Genomic DNA, 15551 nt, shown 5'->3' with positions numbered 1-15551 from the left:
CACTCATGATACCATGACATGTATGATTGCATTTTTCACATGAAGGTCATTGGCATAACCTTGAAGTGTTTGAAATCAAGAAATTTATATCTGAACCTGGTGAGGGAGCGTGACCTTAAACAATGTAAGGATGAGAGAATCAGTATATGTTTTTGCACAGTCGGACTTGTTTGAGTCTCTAATTATTTTGATTGCATGGAAATGATAGGAAATGATCAAGGCAATTTTGTTTGATTAGAATATATAGCTACTTGACCAAATAGCCTACCCTTGTTTAGGAACATCCATTGTTAACCCCATTTTGAGCCTAAAATAAAATTTAATTTTGTTCTTATGAATAATCTCGAGCCAATGAAAAAAGAAAAAAAAAATGTTCATCCCTTACTTTCTAAGTTAAGAGAGTATTTATAATAGGATTATTTGTTTTATCCAAAGTTGGGGGAGTGGAGGTTGTTGGTGTTCTTGTTGCAAAGAAAGCAAAACTGTTCAAAATTTTCTCAATCTTGAGTACATAATCTTGTATCAAAAAAAGAAAAGAAAAGAGTGTAATTGAAATGAGAAAAGCAAGAGAAAGATTGAGAAAAGAATGAGAATGAGAAGAAAAGGGTCATATGATTCAAATATGTAAAGAAGGTTGGCAAAATGGGAATAGTAAGAGGATACTGAAGTGAGTATGAATTCATGGTTTTATTGTGTAAATCTTATTATGATTGCTCTCTTAGTCTGAAAGTACTTTGATATCCAGAAAAACTAATTTTCCTTGAAGCCTGGCCTCATTACAACCCTGAAAAGCCCTTAGTGATCCTTGATTAACCATGCAATCTTGATAATTGATGAGACAAATACCAAGCTTGAATTGTTGTGATTCAAATGCTGAACATGAGTGAAACACTAACCTTCATTTGGTTCTAAAAGAACTTGTGTGAATCATTGAAAATTTCCTTGGTTGATAACATGGATAGAGTGATTTGCCTAATGGATTCATCCTGAACTTGCATTCATTTCATTAATGAACATCAGTTGTGGGCATCACATCGTTTTTAGGGAGATTGAAAAATGAAATTTGTGAAATCATGCGAAGTGAAAATCTTGATTGTTCATGAACCCTGTTATTGAATGAACCTTGTGTATATCATTTTTTGTGATCAGTACCTTTTGTTTGAGGGCAAACAAAGTTTCAAGTTGGGGGAAGTTTGATAAGTGCCATTTTTACTGTACTTTCTAGTTTATTTTAGAGCACTTATCGTTTTGACTTATGGAAAATATCATGCAAAATACACTTTTTGATTAAAACTTATAGAAATTCTAATTTACAATTAGAATATGTTTAATGCATGTTTCCAATCTCACTTTGAGCTTTTAAGGTTGAAGATCTCACAAGAAAAAGGTTTGCAGAATGATTAGGAGCTTGAAGAACGTTCAAAACCGCCAAGCCTGATTCTAGAAGGGCTGGGCGTTTTTGTTTCTGTCCAAATCAAGCTGGGCGGCCAGAAAAGGGGCTGGGCGCCCTGCTAAACTGAACTAAACCCTCTTGTGAGGGTAACCAAGGAGCTGGGCGGCCAGAAAAGGGGTTGGGCGCCCTGTGCGTGCTTCTCTTTATAAAAGCCATTTTCTGGTTCAGATGTACAGAGTTTTTTTGAGAGAGAAGAATTTTTCCTCAAACTCAGAACTTAAGGAACTTAGAAAAACACCTTTGGAAACACATAGAGCTTGGATTGAAGATCAACTGGAGGGGTGGATTTGTTCCTGCATCATCTTGGAGCTATCCTTTCTTCTTAAATCTTCACTTTGAGCTTGAAAGCATCCATGGCTATGGATTGCTAATTTCCTTGTGTTGGGATTGGATGTAACTCCTAAACTTTGATGTATCTATTTTGATTTCTATATACAAATATCTGTTCTATGCGATAATTTCAATGATTTAATCTTGTTCTTCATAAATGTTTTGGATTGATCACCTAAGGCATGAATTTAGATTTGATATGTGAGTGAGAACTACATATTATAATCGGATTTAGATTATCTCATCTAACAAGCGTGATTGCTAGAGATAGAATTAAGTTTGTTTGTCATTTTACATCTGGACTCATTACGATTATCCTTTTTAATTATGCAAGAGATTGATAATTAGATTAGGGAATCGTTGATCTACTCATGTAAGAGATTAATGAGATAGATAAGAATTGATGTGATGAAATTAAGCATAAGCCAAAGTTTGTATGTTGAATCATTAGGATATTGATGAGTTATTGAGTGAAACCCAATCCCAACAGTTTTCTCATATTGTTATAAATCCTTTTTAATATTGCATATTTTTACAATTGAAGTTGTTACAAAAATCAATCATCAAACCATCTGAACTCATTGTTTAAGAAAATTTACTAAAGAAAGGCATTGATTTAACCAATTCCCTGTGGATACGATATAAAACCCTTTTACTATACTGCAATTGAATCCTAAGGGATTTGAAAGTAGAGTGGTAAAAATAACTTTCAACATTAGGCCATCATAAAACTTTTTTATAACTAAATTATCCTTTTAATATATTAATAGGAAGTACAAGCTTGAATGTGATGTTGCCATTCATGCAATATTGGAAACATAATAATTTGTCAAAATTAACATGCTAGCTATTGTCTATGCAAGAAAAGAAAACAAGAAAAAAGATATATGGACTATACATGGCAAAACAGGCATTGCCCGTGGGCGCGCCCGCATTTCTTTGCCAGGGCATACATTTTTTGTCCATTTTCCCGTTTTGCCCGCTAAGTTTGCGGGCATTTCCATTGGGCATGCGGGCGGCCCATAAATATAATTTAAGAAAAAAATAAATTTTTTTTAAATAAGTTATGATGTAATGTGATTTTTATTCTCTAAAAAAATTGTAATCTAATGTAATTTGTTAAACTTCATATAAAATATAAAAAAAGTTTGTTAATTTTTTATCTTCAACTACTTTCTTTAATTTAATTTCATTTATTATATGAATTCTTTTTTTTAATTATTCAACAATGCCCGCGGGCCGCCCGCAAACCCGTTAGCTCGTTTTAAAACGGGCAGGACATTGAATTTTGTCCGTTAAGCCAATGCGGACATGCCCGTGCCCGTTTAAATTTTTGCGGGCATTTGCGGGCGTGGGCTAAACGAGTCGGGCGGCCCGTTTTGCCATCTCTAATATGGACTGATATAAGAACTTTTCCATTGATACTACATTATTTAATATTTTTATTTAATTATTGTTAATTTTTAAATATAAATAATATTCATCTACCGTATTAAGATGAGAGATCTATTTACACTCAATTTAAGTATACTAATTACACACAAACTCAGTTATTCATTTTCTTAAATTCAATAGACCAAATGATTAATTGAAATAAATGATGATGAGAGGGAAAAAGAGAAACCTTAAAAGTTTTCACATAGTTGGTCCGTTGGATTTAAGAAAATGAATTGTTGAGATTGAATATAATTAGTATAACTTAAATTAGAGGTAAATGGATTCCTCCTCAAATATTACTTATAAATTTTTATATTCACAATGGATAGATATTAAATTGGAACCAAAATTATTACAAAGCATAAGTTTTATATATAGATGGATGATGATAGGAATATAATATTAGCCACTACCATTCAATACCCAAAAGCCAAAAAAAAGCCTCAAGGAGTGACATTATGAGGAACCCACATACTCTCACTAGAAAGAAATCCTCAAAAATCAACAAATTACATTACATGTAGAGAGAACCAAAAAGGGTAAATATTTGGTTAGGAACATAGAAGGAACAAAGGAAGGAAATAAAATTATTATATAGAAACTATATATCTTTGTTTAATTTGATGAAGTATCATAAGTTTAAGGGCACTTGGGACCTCCCTGTTGGGTCTTCCAGTTGTTGTAGCAAGGGCACACAGCTTTATTACCATAATACCCCGGGGGCACACACAAACATTTGTTACAGCATTTCTGACAGAAAAACATGCATGGCTTGTGGTACTGAGTCTGGCTACATCTCCTTGTGCATTGTGAAGGGCATTCTGGTCAAATTACACATTGCAAAGAGAGACAAATTTGAGAAAGTTATATTGTAACCATTAACCAGACCCTCATAAATAATATATTAATTTTCTGACAAATTAAATAATTGTTTTTCTCTATAATGTTAAACCAGTATTAAGTGACATTCAGTAGTAGATCCGAATATTTTAATAGGTGACACATGAAATCTAGCTAATAATACATTAAATAAATTATTAATTTTTTTGGAACAAACTCATTCTTTATATGCTATTGCCTATTGTTACCATTTTTATCCATGATCAAGATTTCTAAGTAATTATTTGAACATAAATCACAATGTGAAGAAAATGAATTGCATAAACATAAGAAACTTCACTTACGGTAGCTCTTGAGACTGCCAGGTCCATATTTGCTCTGAAAATTAAACACACATTTAAGCACCACAAATTAGCATTTATCCCTCACAAAGTATAATTTAAAAATGAACACCATTTTTTATTCTAGAGATATTCAACTTGCACACTATTTTCAATACTCTTTTTTATTTTATTTTAAACTATTGATATAGATCTAATCTTTATCATGTTGAATATAGTGCTAAACATAGTGTGAATTAATTACTAGCATTTTTTTCCCTAAAAGAGGTTTTGGTTATACCTTGTTATCATAGTGGTGGCCTCCATTTCCATGAGATGCCATGACCTGAAAAAAGTCAAGGCAAAATACAATAATGTTAAGAACCATTCAAAACCTAAAAAATAATTAGAACATATTTAAAAATGTGTGCTTTCTAATGTCACATTAAACACTAATCACCAATAAGGTATCAGTCTAGTGGTGTAAGGCCCCGCTAGATCCTATGTTGACCAAAATGTTAATAATTTGATTTTTGGGAGTAACATTTGTTGAAATGAACAACCACACACCCCGAAAGTGATTAGTTTCTTACCCAAAAAAGTGAAATAGTACAAAAAAAAAAAAAAACATTAAACACTAACCAATATTTGAAGCATGGAGATAGTAACAAGGGTCAAAATCAGAATAGCAGTGAACTTGTCAGCCATGGACATTGTTGCAAGTAGACACAAACCCCTCTTATACTATTAGGAAAAAAACTTGTATAAAGCACTCAGTGTGAACAATCAAAGAGAGAGAGAGAGAGAGAGAGGAGAATGGGTTATGGTGGAAGCATGCATAAAGAGAATGTGGGGCATTTATAGAACTTTGGTGGGTGAATTTAATTTAGCAGCAAGAGTAGTTATTGCGTGTGAACACTCTCATAGAATTGTCTGTGATCTCAACAACAAATATTATTGTTCAATATCAACAATATAAGCATATTATAATGAATACACATGTTTGTTTTTTTATGTAAGATTTGTGTTTGAATCTTGAATGTTAAAAAATATTATTATGTTTTTAGGCCACCACTTACTTCAATATCACAGTGCTTTTGTTCATACTAATAAATGCTCTTGATTCAAACAAGAATGATACCTTAACTAAACTATATATATATATATATATATATATACAATTAAGAAGTCAATAAGTCATATAAAACATAATATAATAGGACTAGAATAACCTTGTTTAATTTATATTCGAAAATGAATTAAAAGAAATATGAGTAAAAATGAGAAGTAACAAATAACAGTATAATTAGAAGGTAAAATATAAATGTGTATTAGATTTCTAAAATTGTAAAAGTTAAATAATATTGTGAAAAAAAAATATCAGTTGAGATATGGAATGGATAGGGTACATTACAATAGTAATTAAGTTTTTGGTAATTGCCAATAACTCTAGTCTTACCAAATCAACTTGAATTAATTGGATCCTGTTATACATGGTTTTAGACAAAAATAGAAAGAAACATTGTACAACATCTCTTTATTTTTATATATGTGTTTGAAAAAGTATTATTAATATTGGATAAATTAGCAAATAATGGTATAATCATGATTCACTAATTAAACAATATAACTATATATATAATAATAATATTAATGTTAAAAATGAACAAAGAACATGATAAATATTTTTATTTAAACCATTTTTAAAAATAAAATATTATGTTTGATGCAAGGTTTAAATTCCAAAACATCACATAAATAATATCAGTATGAAAATGTGGTCCTTTCTAATATTGGATCCTTTTATATTGGAATGATGTCACTTGTTAATGTTAAAAAATGAACAAAGAACATAATAAACATTCTTATTTAAACCATTGTTAAAAATAATATGTTATGTTTGATGCAAGGTTAAAATTCCAAAACGTCACATAAATAACATGAGTATAAAAATGTGATCCTCTCTAATAGGGAATCTTTCAGTACTGGAATGATGTCACATGTTAAAGTTTGGACCCACTACATGAAAGGTTTGTAAGTAGATGATGGAAATCAAATAAATTATACTCCTTAAAATGTAGATGACTTTTCATAAATAAAGATCTCTTATTCCAAAATAATTACATCTTCATGGTTCCGATCTCTAATATTTTATATTTTTAATTAAGTATTACTTTCTAATTGAAAGAGACACAAAAAATATGGACAATTGATCTATATTTATTATACATAGCTATCTATTACTTTAAGAGTATTACTTAATGGATGGTAGAAATAAATCAAAATTACAAAATATTTAAGAATCAAATCTGATTGCAAGCAAAATTTTAAAGAAAATCGAAATAAAATTAGTTTTTGATACCAATAGCATAATTATGCTTTTATCATTGATAATCATAAAATATATGAAAAGGGTATGTATATAAAAAGAGAGTGTGATAGATCTAGATTAAACATGCACTTTAATGATAAATTTTATTTTTTGGATATGCATACATCATGTAAAGTTAGAGAATATCATCAAGCCCACCGACATATTTATTGTAAAAAATATATACCACTTACAAGCTCTACATTAAACAATCTATTCCTCTAGAATTTTTCGAGTTGCAATAACCAATTCTTTGGGGTCTAACATAATATAAATAACCAATTCTTATTTTACTATTCTAATCTTTCGAGTTGCAAAATTATTTATGCAAGCTTTATAATTAAGCAATGCTAGTGTTTCATTATCAAATGATAATATAGCTAATTTATTCAATTCACCTTGTGAGACAGTTGATTTCCAAATAGGATAATTTCGAAAACCTTCTTTCAACAGTGGTAATTATAATAGTCATAAACATTCCATAGGCAATGCATGCATTTAAAAAATAATGTAATCTTTTAATATACTTTAATATTCCTCACCTGGTATTAATTTCATTTGTTAGAATTGCATAAACAAATATATCATAGAGGCTTTTGAGGAATATACACAAATACAATAGATAAATTAATTGAATATTAGATAGTTATAAAGTTGTGGAATAAATAGTTAGAAAATATTAGGAAAAATATAGTAATAGCGGAATTATAAAATTCAGAATTCATTCAAAATTATTATATGTTAAACTTGTTAGTTAGTTTCGGTTTGTTAGTTGTAATATTGTTTTTGTTAATCGATTAAGAGTTTAATTAATCGATTAACTAGTTAGTATATAAAATGTGATTCCCTTATTCTTTGTAATTCAATTCATTCATTTTCAATTTTTTAAGCTTTCTTTCTCATTCTCTTTTCTCATCTTTCTTGTTTCATCAAGAAGATTCAAGCATGCCTCCTACCATTTTAACACGGTATTAGAGCGTAATTAATCTTTTGTTAGCTTCCACGTTTATGCTTCTATGAAGAACTTCCATCTCAGCGTACTACAAAGAGCAAGAATGGAGAGTGTCTACCAGAGTTACAACAGTCTCATCACCATTTTCTTTGATCATCTAGAGTCACTGGTTGAGGCATGCCATTTCTATATCAAGCGTTCTTCCATTTTAAGATTCTCAAGAAAATTCATGTCAACAACTTTGTATGGACATTTGTGTTGTTTACTAATCAAAGAGGCATGTTCATTTCACTTATTGCAAAGTGATACAAGATTAGTGCATATATTCTTCTCAAAAGTTTCTACCATCTTCTTGCTTTCAATTCTGTAACAAGTAACAACACTCAGAAGTAAAGAAGGGTGAGAAAAGTTTCATTCAATTATGTTTATCAAACATGTAATGTTGGTATATGAATATTATCAAGCAATATGCAAGTTCCTCTTTGAGATCTTTCAGAGTTCTTGAGATTCTTAGTCACTTCACATCCTTTTCTTCTTATTCTTCATCAACTACCCTCAATTATTTCTTTTCTTTATTACTCTAGTTTCTTTATCCTCTCTCTCATTAAACACACAACATTAGTGTGCAAGTTTTTCTCATTGAAACAACATATAAGGATCAAGATTAATGTCCATCCCATTTCTTTCTTTCATCCATTATGATTGGTTTGCATCTGTCGAAAAGATGATTAAGCGTTGGATGAAATTGCTTCTGCCAAATGGTGGTTAAGCGTCAGTATTGCTCCACATTTAGATTTCAAGACTAGGAGACGAATATTAGCTCACCAGCAAGAGGAGGTATTAGAGTATGTGTGGCGTTCAACACAATCATTTCAAGCTTGGAATGCTTGACACATTCCAGCTTGAGGGGGAATGTTAAAGTTGTTAGTTGATTTCGGTTCGTTAGTTGTAATATTATTTTCGTTAATCGATTAAGAGTTTAATTAATCGATTAACTAGTTAGTATATAAAAGGTGATTCCCCTTATTCCTTGTAATTCAATTCATTAATTTTCAGTAATGAGAAATATCAATTCTTTAAACTTTTTTTCTCATTCTCTTTTCTTATCTTTCTTGTTTCATCAAGAAGATTCAAGCATGCCTCCTACCATTTTAACATTATATTGATAATAATTTCTTTTAAACTGATATAAAAATACAAATACTAAACAAGAAGTTCATATCAAATTTTATACATCATATGGAAATATTTTTTTACATAAATTCATATGAATTGAATTATCAAAATTCATATTGATATATAGATATAAGTTCATATGATTTTGATAAGTTGACAGACACAATTTACCATAAAAAATACAAATACTAGATAAAAATGTAACAAGTTATTACTTGATCATTTAAACAAAATGACCATCACACAATAGCACACTTAACATATTCTTATTAATGTGAGAAAATAAAAGCAAAACAAATTATTTTGCATGAGTTTTGAGCAATTTTTTTTATGAGGACCAAAACGAATAGAGAAACTAAAAATATAATTTTTAATAATAAAACAAAAAAAATGTAAATTGGGATCACCAATAAAGAAGGTGATAAAGGTTGTAAAGTATTTGGCTATGAGCATGTGCCATGTCTGAGCATAGCTCGTGAATGGAAGCTCCACCAGTTTGACAAAAGCTTCATTATTGGCTCCATTTCCATAGCAATCCTCATAAATCAGAAATGCATTTATCTACTTGCCTCATATCTTTACAAGGGTAGTAACAAACAAGTGAGGGATTTTGTGTTAGAATAATTTGTAAAGAGTGAGAATTATATATTTAATAAATTAGATCAATTATTTAGATTTTCTGTCTTGTAGTGGAATTCTTAATACTCAAATATGAGTGAGAAATAATAAAAACAAGAGTAAATTATACTTGTATGCTCTAAGTTTTAGTAAAATTACATAAATTATTTATCATTTTTTAAAAGTACATAAATCATATCTAATTGTATACTTGTATATACACATTATATTAACTATCCCTCTAGGAGAGATAAATATAATTTCTTAAGCAAAAAATGATGATGAATGTAATTAAATCAAAGAAAAGATGATATATTGTAAAGAAAGTTTAAATGATATAAGAGTCAAGGTTCATTACAAACTTTATCTATAATTTTAAGGAGATGTTTAAATCATTTTAATATTATATTGTAACTAACCAAAATAATGAATAAACATTTACTCTTATATTATTTGTATTTTTATTCACAATATACCATATTTTGTTTAACTTAAATACATTTTTGTTTGATAAATTATATTTATCTCTTACAAAGATAATTCATATAATGTGGGTATATAATTAAGAGTATTTATGTAAGTTTAAAAAGGGATGTATAATTTTTGTAACTTGGACGTGAGTATAATTTACTCTAAAATAACTTAGTACTACAATAATAAAAAACTTACATTTTTAGATTTTTAGGAACGAATGGAGTAAGTGGTAATACTTTTTTTTTGGTTAACCCACATCAAAAGATAGAATTAAATATTTCGAGACTTGCGCTTATCCCTTCAATGATTATTTTTCCAAGGATTCAAAGTTACACGCATTACCAAAGAATATTTAGGGATCTACTTTATTTATCACCAGATCAGCAATTCTTAGTAATTTTTTATTGACAAACAAACATATTATATTAAATGTAAAGCTTTCATTTGTTTTGTTAAGAACATTAGCCATGCCAATTGATGTTTGCTTAGTCCCAACCAAGATATGCTTTTAGTAGGTTTTTGAATTTTAATACTACAAATGTGCTCGTATATTTAAATATACAACTCAAGTATTTTATAAAATATTTAACATTATAAATAAAGCACTTTATATGATAAAGAAAGAATATTCGTTAATAAAAAGATGCAATCACCATTTGCATTCACTTACATATGTTAAAAGAAACCTAATAGCAACTTCATTATTAAAGGTGTTTAAAGTTATTGTTGTGATATAAATCGTACTACGCTTACCTCATTATCTCTGACATGATTTAAATACATATTATACTATTTTTTTTTATTATCAATTGATTTTGAGATGAATCTTAATAATTATAGATATCCTACATCAAATTTCACACAATCTTAGAAGGCAAAAATTGATCACTATATAAGGTGTTTTAATGAGTAACTAATGGTTTTCACTTTACAAATTAAGCTAGGTAGTATCTAAAAACTTTCATGAGTTACAATATAACATTTGTAATTAGTTTGTGTAAATAGTTTGCTAAATCCATAATATTGGGTTTTTATAGTCATTAATTGGCCTTATTATAGTGCAATTGCCATTAACATAACCCCGATTATGACCATTGCAACTGAACCATGATATAAATATATATCATAAGTTGATAACATGAGATCCAAAGAAAGTGAAATTCATCACCCCAAGCTAAATATGGTGAGGCAGCAAATAAATGACTTATATATTTTGTCTTCCATCATATCCAAAGCTGTGATTCACATTCAAGTAGATCACAAGATGCATGAGATGTTTCAACATGAATTAGGGATCATCAAATTCAATGTGGTAGTATTTAGTAAGTGCATGTGCACACAAGTAGAGGTTTTATATGATTGGGATTTTGCATTTTTTGGTATTCTAAAATATGCAAGTGGGCCAATGTTGTGACTTGTAGTAAGTAGATTAATTTCATTAAATAAGTCCTCACGTTTGAGTATTATAAATGTATTTTTTTTTGTATAACTCAGATTAATTAGAAGTTTTATATGATTGCGATTTATGATTTTTAAATACTTTTTAGGAAAAAATAAGTACATTACCTATTTTTTCAGTAAAAGACAAGGCATTAGATAATTTATTAGTCCATGATATATTTTTTGGGTATAGGGAGAGATTTATATAGCCTTTTATGGGGAAGAGGATGAGAAAGGAAAGGGAAAAAGTTAAGTACATTTCTAGAAGTTTGATTTTAAGCAATAATGAACTAACTCGTAATATTATAAAATGATATTTTCCGCTCTAAATATTCAAAAGTCAAGTAAATTGATCCTTCGTATAGTATTAACTTAATTCTTATTTTTGTTACCCGATGATCAATTTAATTGACGTTTTAAATATTCATCAATGAAAAATACCATTTTAGAATGTGAGTTACTAAATTGTCTGCTAGCTTATTATTTGGGGATCAAATTGGTAATTTACTTTTAAAAATTGTGAAAGTGGATTTAGTTATTAATATTTTCTAGTGCATTGAATGTGTTTGGTGCAATGCTATTTGAAGGTACAACATTAGGGAAAGAAGGACCAAAGGTAGATGCACAACACATGCGGTGCTCATGTTCTAGCATGTGGGATTCCACATGGGGGACCAACATATCTTAAGAAACATCATGATTCATGTCTCATGTCTCAAAAATATCCCTTTTGAATTTAGATTGGAGATTATTAATGAGGATTTATTATCAATAATTTAACCTTATCCATGTGACAATAGCATGGGATTCACATTATTCACTTATTTCTAACCTTCTTTGGGGGATCTCATAATAAAAGTTGAGAAACATGATTTATCAAATGATGAAAATTAAGTAGTTCGATTCTCTTGGGTTAGTTTGAGAGTTGAATTTTGGAAGGAAATGAATGGAAAGAGAAAACTCCAAATTATAAGGTAGATGCGCTGTTGGAGCTTAATTAATGGAAGGGAATTATACAACAAAATATAGATTAGAGTGAATCTCCTTTGTGGAGAAACCAATACTAGATTATGAGGTGAAAAGGAATTTTTTTTATTTTTTATTGAAAAATAACTTCAAATCATGTTTATTAAAGATTTATTTGTATCATACGTCAAAATTTTTATCCATTTTTAGACTCCAATACTAGAGAGGATATAAATTCATATGAGAAGAGGCTTTAAAATTTGGTTTAAATCATCTCTAGTACTGAATCCTCCGGTACTGGATTATAAGGGAAAAAGAAATTGAATAACTAATTATTTTATTAAAAAAATAATTAAAATTTAAACAATTAATTTTTTTGATTTGACATAGGTAAGTATCTGTATCCAGTGCTGGATTCTTCAGATGGAAAGGATTTCTATTCTTCAAAATCATTTTCTTATGGTTAAAACCAAGAATTATGGTATATCTCGAATTCTGATCTACAATTTTCAATCATTAGAAAGTTCCAATGTTTGGATTTCATCTCCCCATCCTTCAACTAAATATCTAAACTCTATGCATTTGTTCATAAAATAAGCATCAAGAATATTAAAGCTGAATCAAGAAGAAGAAAAAATAGATTCGATTTCAAGATATAGGCTGAAACTTGATCTCCAAGGAGATCATAAAGAGTCAACATATGATAATAGTTGAAACTTGATCTCAATCCATGTGCTCTTGCTCTTACCATTTTCTTGCTCATAAAAAAGTGAGCTATTTTTAATTACTTGAGTCAATATGAGTGTACTTTTATGTTCATTATATCCAAAATTCTACATACATGAAAATAATATTGTTTTCTCACAATAAAGGTACAATGCAGGGAAGATTTACGGAAGATGAATGTGTAAGGAGAAACAACAAAAGTGAAATTTTGACTATGAATTAATAGATAATGGAGGAAGTATACAATAGTTTATTTTAATTGAGTAACCAATCTCTACGAAATGCCTTAAGAATTTGACTTAAAATTAGTTGTAATTTGCGTTTCACATATGTTATTTTTATTAAGCAACAATGGTGATGCCACTGCTCATGAAGACAAGACCAAGGATGCCACTGCTCATGAAGACAAGACCAAGCAACAAGCCAACTCTGACCGAGCTAAGTATGCGCATGAGCATGGCCAGGCCAACATCAGTGCCAAGGCGCATGAGCATGGCCAGGCCATAATCAGTGCCAAGGCGCATGAGTATGGCCAGCCCAGCATTAGTGCCAAGGCGCATGAGCCTGACCGAGCATTAGTGCCGATGCACATGAGTCTGACCGAGCCAAGTGCCAAGGCACACCAAACTGACCGAGACAGTAGCACCAGCACGACCGAGACAGTAGCACCAGCACCATGGGCCAGCCTGACCGAGACAGTAGCACCAGCACCATGGGCCAGCCTGACCGAGACAGGAGCATCACTCGTGCAGGCAGAATCCGTTTCTTGTGTTCCAAGCAAACGTGGAGGAAACGTGATTGATTTCTTTTAATCACGTGGGTTTATCTTATTAGTTAGTTAGGCTTGAGTCTTAGTCTATATAAGTCCTAGTTCTCCTTTTAGCAAAACACTTGTAAAATTCTCTTCAATATTTGTTCATTCATTTAATCAATAAAGAAAGCCATATTCTTTCTTCATTCTTCACTCATCTCTCAAGAATCCTTATAGGTTTCTTGTGTTTCATCATCAACTTCAATCTTTAATATGGTATCAGAGCTACCTGATTCTTCTGTTTTATGATTAGTGCTGCAAGCTGACATGGCATTACTTACATGACCAACATTGTGATCTTCATGCTTTGGAACTATAGAACTATTTTGTTGCAGCATGTTCACCAAACCTTGATATTGTTGTTGAGTGAGTCCAAAAATTGTTCCATCTTGGTCATCCTTTGAAGAGTTTGTTGTGACTGAGTTGATTTGTTCATTCTTGGTGAATTGGAAGTTAGCTGGGAATCCATGTAGCCTATAACATACTTCAACTGTGTGACCTGTCTTCTTGCAATGAGAACAATATTTCCCTGGACTTGCACCCTTGATCCAAGATCCTCTACCAGGTGAGTTTGATGGTCTTCTCCCTTGAATTGATCCCCTACCTTGTGTACCCCCTTTCTTCCAGTTTCCTCCATCAGGCTTATACTTAATCTTAAACACCCATTTGCATCCTATAGTGCTCTTATCCTCGGGTAATTTGGTAAGGGTCCAAGTATGATTGAGTTGTAAAGCCTTCAACTCAGTGTTGATGGCATCTTTCCAATGAGGATCAAGTATAGCCTGAGCATAGTTCTTAGGTTCAGTTTGAGTGGTTATTGAAAGAATTCTATGCTTATGTTCAGGGGCTAATTGATTGTAAGACAGATAACCAGAGATAGGGTACTTAGAAGTTCTACTATGGGCAGACTTGCTTAGCAGGGCACAATGATAGTCCTGCAAGTAAGTAGGAGGCCTACTCATTCTAGCACTTCTTCTCCTATGGTTAGGAATACTGTCTGTACTAGGTTGGTCAGTAACTTCCTCAACAGTATGCTCAGTATGATCACTTTCAGGTTCAACATTGGTCTGCAATTCTTGACTTAATTCTTGATTGTGAGGAGTGGTGTCAAACAAATCATCATAATGTGGCATGGGCAAGGTAAAACCAGTGCCATTTTCTTTGTCACAATCATTAGACACATAGGGAAAAACATATTCATGGAATATAACATTCCTAGTCACCTGCAAGGCTCTGTTAGACAAATTTAAAACTACAAAACATTTTGTGCCATTTCTATATCCTAGGAACACACATTTAGCTGACCTAGGATCAAATTTGGTCCTATACTGACCAACAGTGCTAGCATAAGCAAGGCAACCAAACACTCTAAGATCCTGAAAAACAGGATATCTTCCATATAGCTTCTCAAAGGGAGATTTATCATTGAGTAAAGGAGTAGGCAGCATATTAATAATGTGTATAGCATGTATTATAGCATAGGACCAATATACCTTTGGTACCTGACTTTGCAACATTAGAGCTCTAGCTACATTCAAAATGTGTTGGTGCTTTCTTTCCACAATACCATTTTGTTGTGGTGTGTAGGGGCAGCTTGTTTGATGCACAATCCCTTGATTGGAATAATATGATTCCAT

General features: G+C 30.8%; 2 protein-coding genes across 3 annotated transcripts in view; one reads left to right on the top strand and one right to left on the bottom strand.

Annotated features, from left to right (window-relative positions):
• LOC109335528 overlaps nt 1-113 on the top strand; it is a 3051-nt gene extending 2938 nt beyond the window's left edge. Inside the window, exon 3 of the mRNA XM_019571662.1 lies at nt 46-113. Within this exon, the coding sequence (XP_019427207.1) occupies nt 46-113 (68 nt within the window). The remainder of the gene's footprint in view (nt 1-45) is intronic.
• LOC109335256 (gibberellin-regulated protein 4-like) lies at nt 3712-13990 on the bottom strand. 2 transcript variants are annotated; one of them, XM_019571383.1, is made up of 5 exons: nt 13978-13990; nt 5023-5102; nt 4682-4726; nt 4405-4438; nt 3712-4041 (listed from the first exon to the last, which is right to left on the bottom strand). In XM_019571383.1, exons 2-5 carry the CDS (start codon nt 5092-5094, stop codon nt 3860-3862), a joined length of 333 nt encoding a protein of 110 aa, XP_019426928.1. In that variant the 5' UTR covers nt 5095-5102; nt 13978-13990; the 3' UTR covers nt 3712-3859. The 2 variants fall into 2 exon arrangements, with proteins under 2 accessions (XP_019426928.1, XP_019426929.1); XM_019571384.1 differs by lacking the exon at nt 13978-13990 and having other exon boundaries at nt 3725-3767; nt 3841-4041; nt 5023-5172.

Source organism: Lupinus angustifolius, chromosome LG20, assembly GCF_001865875.1.
Source record: "Lupinus angustifolius cultivar Tanjil chromosome LG20, LupAngTanjil_v1.0, whole genome shotgun sequence".
Lineage (NCBI taxonomy): Eukaryota > Viridiplantae > Streptophyta > Magnoliopsida > Fabales > Fabaceae > Lupinus > Lupinus angustifolius.
This window is presented reverse-complemented; position numbering and strand designations above follow the sequence as displayed.